General features: G+C 44.8%; 1 protein-coding gene across 3 annotated transcripts in view; it reads left to right on the plus strand.

Moving 5' to 3' along the window:
• Positions 1 to 15,341, plus strand: part of LOC141063506 (interferon-induced, double-stranded RNA-activated protein kinase-like) — a 125,360-nt gene that overhangs the window by 48,938 nt on the left and 61,081 nt on the right. For 2 of the 3 annotated variants that reach the window (XR_012224890.1, XM_073557586.1), the window contains exons 8-12: positions 680 to 762; positions 3,262 to 3,397; positions 6,410 to 6,465; positions 13,148 to 13,220; positions 14,663 to 14,706. Coding sequence is in view for 2 of the 3 variants with exons in the window: in XM_073557586.1 (XP_073413687.1) it covers positions 680 to 762; positions 3,262 to 3,397; positions 6,410 to 6,465; positions 13,148 to 13,220; positions 14,663 to 14,706 (392 nt within the window). In the remaining variant the exon portion in view is untranslated. The remainder of the gene's footprint in view (positions 1 to 679; positions 763 to 3,261; positions 3,398 to 6,409; positions 6,466 to 13,147; positions 13,221 to 14,662; positions 14,707 to 15,341) is intronic. The other variant, XM_073557587.1, reaches the window with a different exon arrangement.

Raw genomic sequence — 15,341 nt, forward strand, 5'->3', positions numbered from 1 at the left:
CTCCAGTAATAGCAACAGTCCAAACAATAACCAGCACTTACATCTTCTTACAAAAATAATGCTTTATTGATCCAGTAGTGTAAAAGGCACAAAAAAATGGTTGCACACACACAACAGCACAAAAATTAAAAAGGCAGAAAAGAAATATCTGCTTCGCTGCCAGGCAACATGTTTCAGACCTGCATGGTCCTTTGTCAAGCCTTAGGGTGAGTGCACACGCTGTGGATTGGTCTGCGGATTTGGCAAAATCCGCAGGTCAAAAGACCTGCGGATTAGCCTGCGGTTTGGCACCTGTACAATAGAGAGTGTGAAACCGCTGCGGATTCCGCACAAAGAATTGACATGCTGTGGATTTGAAACCGCAGGAAATGCGCTCGGAAAAATCCGCAGCATGTGCACTGCGTTTTTTGTTTTTCATTGATTTTAATGGTACTGTATACTGCAGCAGAAACTGCTGCGGATCCGCAGGGCCAAATCTGCTGCGGATCCGCAGCAGAATCCGCAGCGTGCGCAGATAGCCTTACTGGTTGGTTGGTTACTAGAAGTGCATGTCTGATCAGGAAATGAAACCAGTGATAAAATACATCCACTGCATGTAGGAAATATATGAAATTGGTCATCTGACACATATTACGGTAATACTGACAACTGATTTTAATTGTGAATTTTATATTGCCAGAATACGTATTTTGCAATACTCAATCACTTCTGCCAGAAGCGCAACTGGATATTTGGATTCTTGAATACTGGTCAAAGTTCACAGTAAGTTAAGCATGAATTATGGTAATTTTTTTTTTTAGAAGCTACCGAAGCCAATACCTCTCTCTCTGTCTCTCTCTCTCTCTCTCTCTCTTTCTACTGTATATACACAGTTCTGTGCAAAAGTTTTAGGGAGGTGTGTAAAAAAAATTATGCACAGTAAGAATGCTTTAAAAATGAAAGTGTTGTAGGTTAGTAGGGAATCTGTCAGCAGGTTTTTGCTATGAGAGCACCATGATGGAGTCATGTAAAGGAACAGACCCTGATTACAGTGGTGTGCCTCTTACTGAGCTGTGTTTTGCTTAGAATCAGGGACACTTTGCTGCAAGAGAAAGTGTTTTTCACAGGATTCGAGCTGCCTGCTTGCTGGAAGGGATCACGGATCCAGTAACTGTTTACCTTGGACCCCTGGGGATCCAAGGAATCGTTTACCAGAGGTATAAGTAGCAGGAAGGCTACACTACATCACCCCAGAGAATCTGAACTCTCACCATGCAGGCCTGACCTAAACCCTGTATGGACGCTTCTGGAACTGTTAGCAGAACTTCAGTAAAATATACAAACTGATCATTACCCTGTCTATGCTGATTATTCTCTGCTGCACCATTCCTGCTCCAACTCCCCTGGGAGCCATCCCTAGTTGGGAAGGGGTTAATCATCTCACACTGTCCATCACCGTCTAACTCCCAGGGACCCTCATCAGTGCCCGGCCATACCAGGCCAAACATCCCAACTTGTGTCGCAAACCTTTTAATTAATATTATAAGTAACCCTCACAATTGATAAAGATTGGCGTGCGCTCCCAGTCGGACTCGACCAGCACTCTGAATCATCATGACCCAGTACCGTTACCGCAGTGGCCTGGCTGGGGCGGCACACATCCTAGTCCAACCACTCCCCCAGCTCTAATTAGTTGCTCTCAGTCACTATACAATGTGCACAGGAAGCTGTGGTGTGAGTGGGTTATACACAGCTTAACAACTACGCTCTGCTAGATCTGCAGCAGAAAGAACTGTGTCTCTATCTTAACTACTGCACCCAGTAGCTAAGTGATACATCACTGGTATCAGGGTCTCTGACAGATTCCCTTGAAGACCTGGTCAATAGGAGGCTAATATTTAAATTCCGAGTTGATTTCAGATAGACTTCCAGTGTGGGAGCAGTAAGAATATATATGTGTATGTAAAAGCGCAGGCCTTGCTTATGAGGAAGTAATTGAATGTAATAAATGTTTCTATTACAGCAATTGTAAAACTTTGCAAACTGCAGAAATCCTGGCTACTTATCAAAATTACATTTTCTGCAATGTCATCAGCAGGCTTGTTTTATATGAAGTCTGCAAGTAAAGATAATCCCAGCAACTAATACTGTGTTTAGTCTGTGGCTGTCAAAACAGAGCCAGTCAACTACATGCAAGCCAGTCTGCGGTCGTATAATGGTCTCTTTCGGCAGGTTGCCCACACTTGTATGCGCGCAAAATGATTGGCAGTACAATCAGTCTGTGCACATAAGACATCAAGTTTTAAGCCTGCTTAGAAATCATTGCACTTGACAAACAAGTATTTTCCTTCTAAGACCTCATTCACATGTCAGTATTTGGTCAGTATTTTGCATCAGTGTTTGTATGCCAAAACTATTAGTGGAACTTAAGCTACTTTCACACTAGCGTTTCCTGGAACTGTGGAAGGATGCGCACGGCCCCCGCCATAAAGCTCCGCCCACGGCTGCCCCTCCTCCGGTCAGCTCCGCTTATGGGTGCATGACGCTGCATGCGACCTGCGTACCCTATTTCTAGCATTGGGTATGCAGGCCGTGCGCATTTTGGTGCGCTCGGCGCACCGTCAAAAGGACACATGCGCACGGCCTGCGTACCCAATGCAAAAGATAGGGTACGCAGGTCGCATGCAGAGTCATACACCCATAGGCGGAGCTGACTGGAGGAGGTGCGGCTGTGGGCGGAGCTTCACGGCGGCCGTGCGCATCCCTCTGCAGCTCCAGGGAACGCTAGTGTGAAAGTAGCCTTACAGAGAAAAACTTTAATTGAAATATTGACACAGGTTCTGGGACACTCCTGGTTTTGGCATGCAAATACTGATGAAATGCTGATCAAAAAATACTGACGTGTGACTGAGGCCTTATAGGGTTTTTGTTGTGCTGTTTAGAAAGGCCGCTAAAACGAAGCTTGTATTCATTTTTTTTTTTTGCATTTCAGATGAGACTTCCCTTATCAAGTCTATGGGTGTGCAAAAAAATAAATAAATCCCATTCGGATCATCCGTACATCATCTGATTTTTCCAGTTACATTGTAAATTTTAGCCTAGGAAAATGTATTTGGTTTTGTACATTTTTTAAAATGTTGATATATAAAAACTGATGCCACAAGGATGTAAAAAAATGGACACACAGATGGAACATGGATTATGATACGGACGATATTCTTCCTGCACTCGTCTGAACCCGGCCTAACTTTATCTTTCACTTTTTGTCAATGTTATATGCAGATTTTCCTGCAGTGCACAGATTGGGAACAAAATCTATCCACAAAGTAGTATGAAAACTACAAAGAAGTTGGCAAAGAAGGAGGCTGCGTTTCTTGCACTAAAAGAACTTAAGAATGAGTATCCACTTGATATTCCGGTATGATTTGCTTCTTCATGTATGTTGAGCATTTTTCTTGCAGTACTTATAAAGCTGAAGTATTTCCATAAGACTCTGCATCAATGTTGATTTCATCTGTTAATATACAGTGGGGAAAAAAAGTATTAAGTCAGCCACCAGTCGTGCAAGTTCTTCCACTTAAAAAGATGAGAGAGGCCTGTAACTGACATCATAAGTAGACCACAACTATGAGAGTCAAAATGAGAAAACAAATCCAGAAAATCACCTTGTCTGATTTGGCAAGATTTAATTTTCCAATTATCGAGGAAAATAAGTATTTGGTCATTAGCAAAAGTTCATCTCAATATTTTGTTATCATTTGTTGGCAATGACAGAGGTCAAATGTTTTCTGTAAGCCTTCACAAGGTTGGCACACACTATTGTTGGTGGTATGTTGGCCCATTCCTCCAAGCAGATTTCCTCTAGAGCAGTGATGTTTTGGGCATGTCACTGGGCAACACGAACTTTCAAATCCCTCCAAAGGTTTTCTATGGGGTTGAGATCTGGAGACTGGTAGGCCACTCCAGGACCTTTATATGCTTCTTACGAAGCCACGCCTTCATTGCCCTGACGGTGTGCTTGGGATCATTATCATGCTGAAAGACCCATCCACGTTTCTTCTTGAGTGCCCTTGCTGATGGAAGGAGGTTTGCACTTAAAATCTCACGATACATGGCCCCATTCATGGTAACACAAGACCCACTTATACTAAATGAATACACAACACGGCTGTGGCGTTTATTTTTGGGTTACCTAGAAAATAATTTATTCACTCATAAATGATAATTAATATAAAGTCCATAAACTAAATTAATCATGATCAACATATCCAGTCCATCCGGCAAAACCTGGAGATTTTCCCAAAAAATAAAAGACTCAACGGAGAAAGTAAGATCAGAAAATAGGGAGGGTGAGAGAGATCTTCTTTTTTGTCACAGATAATCCTGACCATTAGAAACTGCTGATATTTATATACAATTTTTTTCCCACACTTTTCTTCAACTGCCAAACAGAACCCAGGAAAAAAGGCGGCAAGCCATCCAGAGAAAACCGGTTTGAACCTGCTCATGCAATAGCATAGCTTACTCAAAATTTGTTAACCCTTTCAGCATAACTGTTAAAAACTGAGAAACCCATAATAAATAAACTTTTCCATTATGGGGTCTGTGTTCTCATGAAACCCCCCTTGTATTCTCTAAAGGGGAGGGCTTCCATTCTTTAATGTACATGGATCAGTCATCCTGATCCCTTTGCAGAGAAACAGCCCCAAAGCATGATGTTGCCACCCCCATGATTCACAGTAGGTATGGTGTTCTTTGGATGCAACTCAGCATTCTGTCTCCTCGAAACACAATGAGTTTTGTTTCTACCAAACAGTTCTACTTTGGTTTCGTCAGACCATATGACATTCTCCCAATACTCTTTGGGATAATCCTAATGCTCTCTAGCAAGCTTCAGACGGGCCTGGACATGTACTGACTTAAGCAGGGGGACACGTCTGGCACTGCAGGATCTGAGTCCCTGGCAGCGTAGTGTATTAGTGATGCTAGCCTTTTGTTACGATGGTCCCAGCTCATTCACTAGGTTCCCCCATGTGGTTCTGGGATGTTTGCTTACTGTTCTCGTGATCATTTTGACCCTACGGGGTGAGATGTTGCGTGGAGCCCCAGATCAAGGCAGATTATCAGTGGTCTTGTATGTCTTCCATTTTCTTATTATTGCTCCCACAGTTGATTTCATCACATCAAGCTGCTTGCCTATTGCAGATTCAGTCTTCCCAGCCTAGTGCAAGGCTAAAATTTTGTTTGTGGTGTCCTTTGACAGCTCTTTGGTCTTCACCATAGTGGAGTTTAGAGTGTGACTGTTTGAGGTTGTGGACAGATGTCTTTTATACTGATAACAAGTTCAAACAGGTGCCATTACTACAGGTAATGAGTGGAGGACAGAGGAGCCTCTTAAAGAAGAAGTTACAGGTCTGTGAGAGCCAGAAATCTTGCATGTTTTTAGGTGACCAAATACTTATTTTCCACCATAATTTGAAAAATAATTGTTGCCAAATCAGACAAGGTGATTTTTCTGGATTTTTTTTCTCATTTTGACTCTCAGTTGTGGTCTACCTATGATGTCAATTACAGGCCTCTCTCATCTTTTTAAGTGGGAGAACTTGCACAATTGGTGGCTGACTAAATGCTTTTTCCCCACTGTATTTTCCATCTGAATCACACATAATATTCACTGTATGGACAAAAATGTTGGGATACACCTCTTAACTTAAATTTAATGATTATTTCATTTAGCACCATTGTTGCAGCTGTAGAAAATCCAGCCCCTGTTCATGCAGTCTGCCTTTACAATCATTTGTGATAGAGTGGGTAATTAAAGGGAATCTGTCAAAAGGTTTTTGCTATTTCATCTGAGAACAGCATAATATAGGGGCAGAGCGCCTGGATTACAAGAATTTCACTTTTAGACTGTTGTAGTTTCAGTACAATCAGTATTTTATCAGCAGAAGATTATTCTACAGGATTAGGTATTATGTGCTAGGCAGTCCAACTAATCTGTGTAATCCTACCCCCACCAATGATTGGCCCAAGTGCAAAAATGTACTAACAAACTCGAAAAGGGGCTCATTGGTAAAAAAAAAAAAGACCGAATTGGTAATCACTTATTTCAGATGACTTCACCTTTATGTCTACATATAGTAAAATTTCTTCACATTTTAGTCTACCAATTTTAGTCCACTCTGTAGTTATTCACTTTTAGATGTATATTTGGGTTGTGGGGCTTATGTATGTACTAGCGAATATTAGATCAGTACTTTACATTCTAATTATATGTTATGGGACAACTATCAATTTGTGGGTGATCGTTGGCGAATAAGAGCAAAGCAGAGCAAGGACATTTTTTTTCTAAATAAATATTGATACAGTACATTTGTAATCACTTTTATGAAATAGTTTAATGGCAGGAACTTGTTAAATTCACTTTTAGGACTTGCCAGACATTTTCACAGATAATTCAGTAACAGGACAGCCTCCTGTCTCAAGGTAAGAATTTTGTGACGTCTAAGTTCCAAGTTCACCAAGTTTTTTCGTGACATATTGTACTTCATGATAGTGGTAAAACTTGTTCGATATGAATTGAGTTTATTTGTGAAAATATCAGAAATTTGGCCAAAATTTTGCAATTTTTTTTTTTTTCATTAAATTTTCACTTTTTCAGTTTTTATGCGCTTTAAGCGAGAGAGTTATGTCACACAAAAATAGAAAAAAAAAGTTGACCAGCTATTTCTAAATGAGAACTAAATTTACGAATCCATTTTTTTAGGGACCACAGCATATTTGAATTGACTTTGAGGGACCTATATGACAGAAGTTACCCAAAAGTGACAGCATTCTAAAAACTGCACCCCTCATAGTACTCAAAACTACATTCAAGAAGTTTTTTAGGGCTTCGGGTACTTCACAGGAATTAAAACAATGTGGAAAGACAAAAGTGAACATTTTAATTTTTTCACAAAAATTTTACTCAAAGAATTAATCTAGGTGCATGGTGATCACCTTGAAAGTCACAGAATTTTATAATGTTGAACTGTGAAAATAAGAAATTACATTTTTCAAACAAAAATGTTGTTTTAGCCCCAAATTTTCACAAGGGTAACAATTGGACCCCTAAATTTGTTGTGCAATTTTTTGATTTGTGGGAAAAACTACTATTTGGGGGCCCAACAGGGCTTGAAAGGGAAATAATGAAGTTTTGGAGTGCAGACTTTGATGCAATGGTCTGCGGGCACGATGTTGCGCTTGGAAAACCCTTGATGTGCCTAAACAGTGGAAACCCCCCCCCCAAAAGTGACCCTATTTTGGAAACTAGATCTTTCAAGAAATTTATCTAGACGTGTGGTAAGCACCTTGAACCCACAGGTTTTTCACAGAATTTTGCAACGTTCAACTGTGAAAATGAAAAAAATTGATTTTTCCCACAAAAATTTTGCTTTAGCCCCAATTTTTTTCAAAATTCACAAGGGTAGCAAGAGAAAACAGAATCCAAAATTAATGTGCAACCTCTCCTGAGTACGCCAGTTCCCCATATATTTGTGACGCTAGTCACAACCCACGGCTAGGCTGTGAATCAGCGCAGTCAGAGGTTCCGGGGTCAATACCAAAAGATCACAAAGTAAACCAAGAGAAAATATGAAGTCGCAAGTCAGGTCACATGCCAGGGTCAGAATGCCAGAGAAATAGCAGATAAGCAAAGGGGCAATAACAAACGGGTAGTCTGAACACGGTCCAAAGGTCAGCAGCAGGAGAAGATCAGAACTTACAACACAGGGTACAGGCAAACAAACACCTTGGAGCACAAGCTTAGAACAAGCTTTTGACTGGCAACGATCTGGGCCAGACAGCTCACCTAAATAGCAGGGCAATTACCAAGAACATGGAGCACCTGTGGAAATCTCTGCACCTTCCAGTCAGATAGGTCAACCGATCTGTCAATCAAAGCACTGACAGTTCACCATGCCCCAGCACAGGATAGGATGACAGAGCTGTCCATCACAGAGTCCCAAACACTCTGAGCAGAGGCATCGTGACAATGTGGTAGAAAACTACTGTTTTGGAGAGCAGACTTTGAAGGAATGGTCTGCTGTGCCACATTGTGTTTAGAGAGCCCCCGATGTACATAAACAGTGGAAACCCCTCACAAGTGTCCCCATTTTTGGAAAATACACCCCTCAAGGAATTTATCTAGAGGCATCATTATAGTAATGATAATGTTGCTTTTGGTTTTACTGGTATATGAATTTACGATGTGGTGGTATGTATAAGTTGTGCGGAGTATATCAGATTATTAAAAATGTGTTGTGTTACCATGGTTAAACCAAGTTTTATCAATATATGGATGTGTGATATGCTTTGAAGCAATCCTAAATGCAAAGGCCAGTTGTCTCAGGGCAGGTTTCACAATGGTAAATTGTGTCCTTTCGTAGACCCCTCTTGGAGCATACTCTGCACTTTTTTTGTGTTCTTCCCTTTTTCTCTGTTTGGGGAACATCAATGGGAAAATGTTTACCTGGTACAATAAAGGCACCATCAATTTCAGAAGTACTGAGACCCTCACCTTCCTGAATGCCAAACGTTAGGATCTTGATGACTACCTCTTGAAACTTAAGGAAGGTTCCCGTATTGCCTGCATATCGAAACAGCACAAAAGCATTGTACAGTGCCATCTGTACAATGTGCACGGACAACTTTCTGTTCCATACTTTGGCTTTTCGCATGGCACTGTTCGTTTGAGGACCTCAACTGTGAGAGATCGCCACCCCCCATGAACTTATTATAATCCAGGATACAATCTGGCTTTGGGACTTGTGTTGTGGTACTTCGAACAGTGACAAGGGAGCTGTTGTGACCGTATATAGTCGTCAAGATAAGGACATCCCTCTTGTCCTTACACTTGACCACCAGCATGTTGTCACTCCATTGGGCTTTGCTGTCACTCTTTCTCAGCACTTGCCAGGTCTCTCTGATTTCTTTGCACATTGCTGCATGCAGCAGTACCTCTGACAGAGAGCGTCTTGAAGAGTGGGATGCTGGTGTAAAAGTTATCTATGTAGAGATGATAACCTTTATTCAACAGTGGGTGCAGCAATTCCCACACAATTTTCCAACTCTCCCCCAGGACAGTGGGATATTCAGGGGGGGTAATCTGGGTGTCCTTCCCTTTGTAGACTCTAAATTTGTGGCTGTAACCTGAGGTACTCTCGCACAGTGTGTAGAGCTTAATTCCATACCTGGCCCTCTTACTGGGCAGGTATTTTCAGAATTTTAGCCTCCCTTTGACATTAACCAGAGATTGATCTATTGGAGGTGTGGCGCCCCTGAGGCTCAGTTCGCCACAGAGGTACTGCACCTCCTCCTGAGGTGTGGTACCCCACCATCCAGGTAAGTTGGAGGCTCCTGACCACGCTCCAACACCTGCATCCCACACAACACAGTAGTTCAGCAAAGCCACATTGCGGCTCCCTGCTTGGAGTGTAGCAGAGCACCTTTGGTGGCTCCCTGCTTGGAACACGAGGCGGGTGGAGTTAGAATACATAAAAGAGTGGGAAGGTTTAGGATTTCAGGGCAGTCAGTCAGAGAGGAGTGAGGAGAGAAGATCCCTGGGAGAGGGATGGAGGAAGGAGGTGCTGCAGCAGATCTCAGTGACCTGGGTCTGCTGGCACAGGAAAGGAAAGAAAGAGAAAGACATTGAACAGAAACCTGATCTTCCATAAGAAGGAAAGACTAGTACGGAACGTAGGAGTAAAAGGGAACAGAGGATGTGGGTTAGAAGAGAACCCTGCCTAGAAGTTCTAAGCACAAGGCCGGGGCCCGGTCCCCGAGGTTGTATGGATACTAAGGGTCCTACAGCAGACATCGGTGGAGTAGTGGGCTGTAAATGCACTACTCCCATCACAGACTTGGGGGCACAACAGCAACTTGGATAGTGAGCCGGGACTCAGGAGCAAGGAGTCCCCGAAGCAGGCTACAGCTGTCTGCCGTACAAGTATAGTTCTTGGGAACATCTGTCAAGCGGAACTCCAGTGTAACTCAGTACTAGGAGTACTTCACTTAAAGGCGCTATAAGAGGAGACGTTCAGAAAGGCACATGTTGGAGGAGTGTTGGAAGGGAGCATTCCATCTGGCCTGGAGGTTGATTGAGTCCCGGACCCGGAGGACACAGCACGGAGGCAGGCACCTGTGTGTACTACAGACTGTGAGTAAAGCTTTGGAACTACAAGGCCTGGTGTCCTCCATTCATTCCTGCATCAACACCCTCAGTACCACTACTTCTGGGTACCAGCTTCTACACCGCCTGTGCCTCTCCTCTACCCCTACACTGCCCTGGGTTACAGCTCCACCTGTGGGGAGCTTCACCATCTTGGCTGCAACACACCACCAGCCCCAGAGGATCTGCATGCAGCGCCGGCTTAACATCTCACTTGCCGAACACCACAGGTGGCGTCACGAACTATTCATTCAATTAACCACATTCCACCATTTCCATTCCCCAATTCATGGGGCACCCAGGGCCACGGACCGGGTCACTGCTGCTGTGACAAATCCCACTGACACCGGCCCGGTACCGAGTACCCCACAGCCCTGGTGTTAGGTGTCGGATTTCTGTCGCTGCACAGCGAGAATCCCGAGCCTTACTTCAGGTGGTCTCCCATTCCTCTCCAGCCGCAGAGGAGCTTGCTCAGCAAACTCGTCAGTCCCGGCGCTCTGCCCAGACCAGCTCCGTGGGTTTGCTTGCTGCTGCCACCTCTGGCACAGCTATGGCAATGCATGCTGCTCAGCAGCGAGATTCTCTAGGGACTAAGTCCTCATGTCGGGCCACTGAGCATGCCCGTGGTGTGATCTCCCATTGGAGATCGAAGGTCACGTGCTCAGGTCCTGCTCGTGTTCGGATTGGCCCATCCGAGAAGCCAGGAAGGTCCCGGACGCTCGCGGCTATAAAAGGTTTGCATGGCCGCTCGGCCATACGCTAGGATAGCCAGTATTTTCTGACTATAAGGAGTGAGTGATGGATGCACGTAGGAATGTCTCTGGTGACTGACTCATTATGAAACCCCTACCCTTGGTACGCATGTGTTGTGCAGCCTAGCCTGCTAGCGCCCAGGCTTAGGCATAGGTAGGACAGAGTTGAGTCAGATATTAGTCACTATCAGTGACTCGGCACTCCTCAGAGCAAGTGCTCCGCACTCCTTAGCCAGCGTCTATAGCGGCGTTCGTGGCAGCGATGCCGCACGCTCAGTGGCCTAGAAGGACTCTAACCCCGTGCCTTGGGGTGGAGTTCTGTGGCTGTTTGCTGCGCGCTCTGTGGCCGGGCTCTGTGAGCTAAACAGGCTCCGGCATTCACTTTCAAGCGGCTGTGCGGTTCAGTGAAGTAACAGAATCCGCTCCTGTCCACACTGGGTGACGTAACCCACGTGTGACTGTTTTCACGCCGCTCTTCCCTTCCGCCATTACCTAGCACCAGTGTACCACCTCTGCACGGTGGACCCCGGGCTGCGAACGCACTCTCTGCTATTTTATAATCTGGTGCGTTCCGCCAGCCCTAACACCTGGGAGGGCGACCCAGAGGGATGGGCAATTAATTTTCCCGAGGGGCCACATGAGACCGTCACTTGTGGAGGGCTGAACCAATAGGCTGAATTTTCTTCTACTCACTATTAATATCGATATATTATAATGATTATTGATAATTATATTAATATTAATTGAATCACTTATATTGAGCAGAATTAAGTATGCTGACACCCCTTTATATCGTTTGAACCCGCGTACAGCCCCTTCTGTGTATCGTATGAGTCCCCCCACAGACCCTTATATACTGTAAGAGTCCCACACAGCCTTCCCCATATGCAGCATTAGCCCCACACAGCTTCCCCCATATGCGGTATGAGCCCCACATAGCTTCCCCCATATGCGGCATGAGCCCCACACAGCCTCCTCCATATGCGGCTTGAGCCCCACACAGCCTCCCCCATATGCGGCATGAGCTCTAAACAGCCTCCCCCTTATGCAGCTTCAACCCCACACAGCCTTTCCTATATACAGCATGAGCCCTAGAGCCTCCCCATATACAGCATGAGCCCCACACAGCCTCCCTATATACACTGCATGAGCCCCACATAGCCTCTCCCATATGCGGCATGAGCCCATACAGTCTCCCCCATATGCGGCATGAGCCCCACACTGACTCCTCCATATGCAGCATGAGCCTCACACAGCTTCCCCCATTTGTAGCATCAGTCCCACATAGCCTTCCCTATATACACTGCATGAGCCCCACACAGCCTCCCTATATCCACTGCATGAGCCCCACACAGCCTCCCTATATACACTGCATGAGCCCCACACAGCCTCCCTATATACACTGCATGAGCCCCACACAGCCTCCCTATATACACTGCATGAGCCCCACACAGCCTCCCTATATACCCTGCATGAGCCCCACACAGCCTCCCTATATACACTGCGTGAGCCCCACACAGCCTCCCCATATGCGGAATGAGCCACACACAGCCTTCCCATGTGCGCTGACGAAAAGAAAGTATTCAGTGTGGTGATCACTATATTATATCCACCCTTTTGGCACCTATTGGTCAGTAACTTGTTCCACCAATCTGAGCCTAAATTGTTAATCAGCTGAGGTGACATCACGATCACCCCTTCCATTATGACTGCTGTGATGGTGTTTGTCTCAGCAGCACCAATCACAGCGTGTCTCATTGAATTTTTTTCTTTTCAACTTTATTGTCACATCACTGTGATTGGCTGGTCAGAATTTATTGGCCAATCACAGCGATCGCATGCAGGGAGGCCTGCTGTCAGAGACAACAGCCATCTTAACTCGGTCACCGGGCGATGCAGTGCTGTGACCAGAAATAGCGGCACTGTAAATGTACGACGGTTTGCATAATAACACTTGCCGCAGCGTGAAGGGGTTAAAGGAGTATTCTCAAGCATAAAATCCCTCCCATTCCATTAGAATGAATCAGTAACAGTGTACCTGATCGACCACCGCTTTAGTCAGCCATGGCTCATCAGAGCCCAGGTTATGGGAATTGACGGAGGCCCTAGCTATCAGGAAGTTATCCCCTCTCCAACAGACTTGCTTTAAGCTGAAATTTACATGTCAATTTTTTCAAAGCTAATGCTATTTATGTGCATTTTCTTACAGTCTTATCAGCAAATTTTGCATTCAGCCATCGTCAGAAAGTGGACTGCATAGCAGCGCCACCCCAAATTCAGAGGTAATACACTTTACTGGTTACTTATAACCCTATGAATAACTCATCAATATTAATGATAATGAAAAATAACCAAAAGAGAATATTACACAAAAATAAATATATGGCTTTACATTGGTAAAGGGAGACTGGCGCAGACTTGCACTGGAGACAAGAGAAGCTGACCATAGACTCTCCAGATAATTTCTTTAATTATTGTGCAGATTGTATGGATCACTCTGCCTGATCATTAAAGTAACAGACAAATCATGGCCACATGACACAGCCCTTAGCATCTTCTGCCTGCATTGATTTCTGTGATTAGGGCAGGAAGATCTAGCTGAATGATTTCAGCCTCAGAGAGATTGACTATATTCATCTTCATGTCACAGCAGGACAACAATGGAGAGCAATCATGGACCACCAGGCATGTTTTAAGCTCTTCACTGCTCTAGATCACTGGGGACACTGACAGTCTTTTTTTTCATACCCTATTCACCAAACATATTATTCTCTTTACGAAAGCAGACCACCAGAGGTTTTGACGTAAATTCCTTTACTACCATAGAGCACCAGGAAAATTGTCACTTGCCACTTTACGACCATATCCCACCAACAATTTCTTTTAATAGGTTTTTCACTGTTAAATTGTATGTCCTCAAAGCTCCTATACCTCCAAAACAATAAATACAGATGGTGCTGACCAGTGTCGGACTAGGGAGCCAAGGGCCCACCAGAAACCAACTCCAGGGCCCCACTTTTCAGTTACATGCAAATGTGACATTATCCTCAATCACAAATTTACATAACAATGAACTAGATAGATTGGTAAATGAGTAAGACGCTGCCTTTGTCTGTACATAGTGATTCAGGTATATTGTGCCAAGTACCGTACTTCTTATATGAGAGGGTGGTGGCCAACTCTGGCACTGGGGCCCTCCGGAGGATTCTCCTATTCTCCTGTGGGCCAGTCCAAGCCTGGTGCTGACCTTCCCGAGGTCCAGGCTCTCCTCTGCTTCTTCAGTCTCTGTTTACATACTGTAGCGCTGACATCACAGCTACAATGGTTATCACCACTGCAGCCAATCAGTGAGCTTAGCAGTTCTGCAAGGGTAGAAGTCACAAGCCATTGAGCAGCAGATGTCATGTGCAATCTAATTGGGACGTCACCATTGCAGAGCCAGTCAATGCAGGCTAAAGCAGCGGTGGATAGTGAGCACCTCAGAAAAGGGAGTACAATCTCTGTTTGTTGTTTTAGAGGCATAGAAGTATTTGGAGACAGAAAACGTACTCATTATAAACCCCTTTAACAATTTAACTACCTTATTTTACCAAAAATGTTGTCATAAACCATTGTGTTACCCTAAACGGCTATTTTTAAAAATGCATTAAGCCCTAAGTCACCATAAACCAGCACCAATTCTATAGACAGCCTTTAAAAAAAACATAATTTTTTTTATTTTTAGTCTACACCTAACTCTTCAGGCCTGACACCTTCCAATGTTCCAAGGTAAGGACTTCATTATTTAAGAATTTCTATGAACTTTATCAATGTGATGCATGTGTCTAATAATAAATCAATGGTTTAGACAGCACCGATAGTATTTGCTAAGGAGGTAGCCAGAAAATTAGGGCCCCTATATACTAACCAACCTGGTTGGTCAAAAGACCAATTAGGCCTGTTTCACACATACGTTTTTCCCTTCAGTTGGCAGCCGCCAAAAAGGCGGAGAACGGATTCGTGTCCGGCGAGACACCAACGGGTGGCACCGGGCCGTTGCTCCGACAGGATCCGCCCATCTAGGAAACTTAAAGGAACCGCAGGGTTGAAAAAAGTACCGGCGATGTAGCCGGGCCGGGGGACGAGCCGCGAGAGGATCCGCGATAAGAGAGCGGCGGGACGATCGCGATAAGAGAGCGGCGGGAGGAGCCGCGAGAAGCGGGGGTACGATCGCGATAACAGAGCGGCGGGAGGAGCCGCGAGAAGAGGGGGGATGATCGCGAGAAGAGAGCGGTGGGAGGAGCCACGAGAAGAGGGGGGATGATCGCGAGAAGAGAGTGGCGGGAGAAGAGGCAGGATGATCGTGAGAAGAGAGCGGCGTGACGATCACGAGAAGAGAGGGTCGGGGCGAACTGTGAGGAGAG

The sequence above is a fragment of the Dendrobates tinctorius genome, unplaced genomic scaffold (assembly GCF_039654945.1).
Source record: "Dendrobates tinctorius isolate UK_male_01 unplaced genomic scaffold, ASM3965494v1 ptg000250l, whole genome shotgun sequence".
Classification (NCBI taxonomy): Eukaryota; Metazoa; Chordata; class Amphibia; order Anura; family Dendrobatidae; genus Dendrobates; species Dendrobates tinctorius.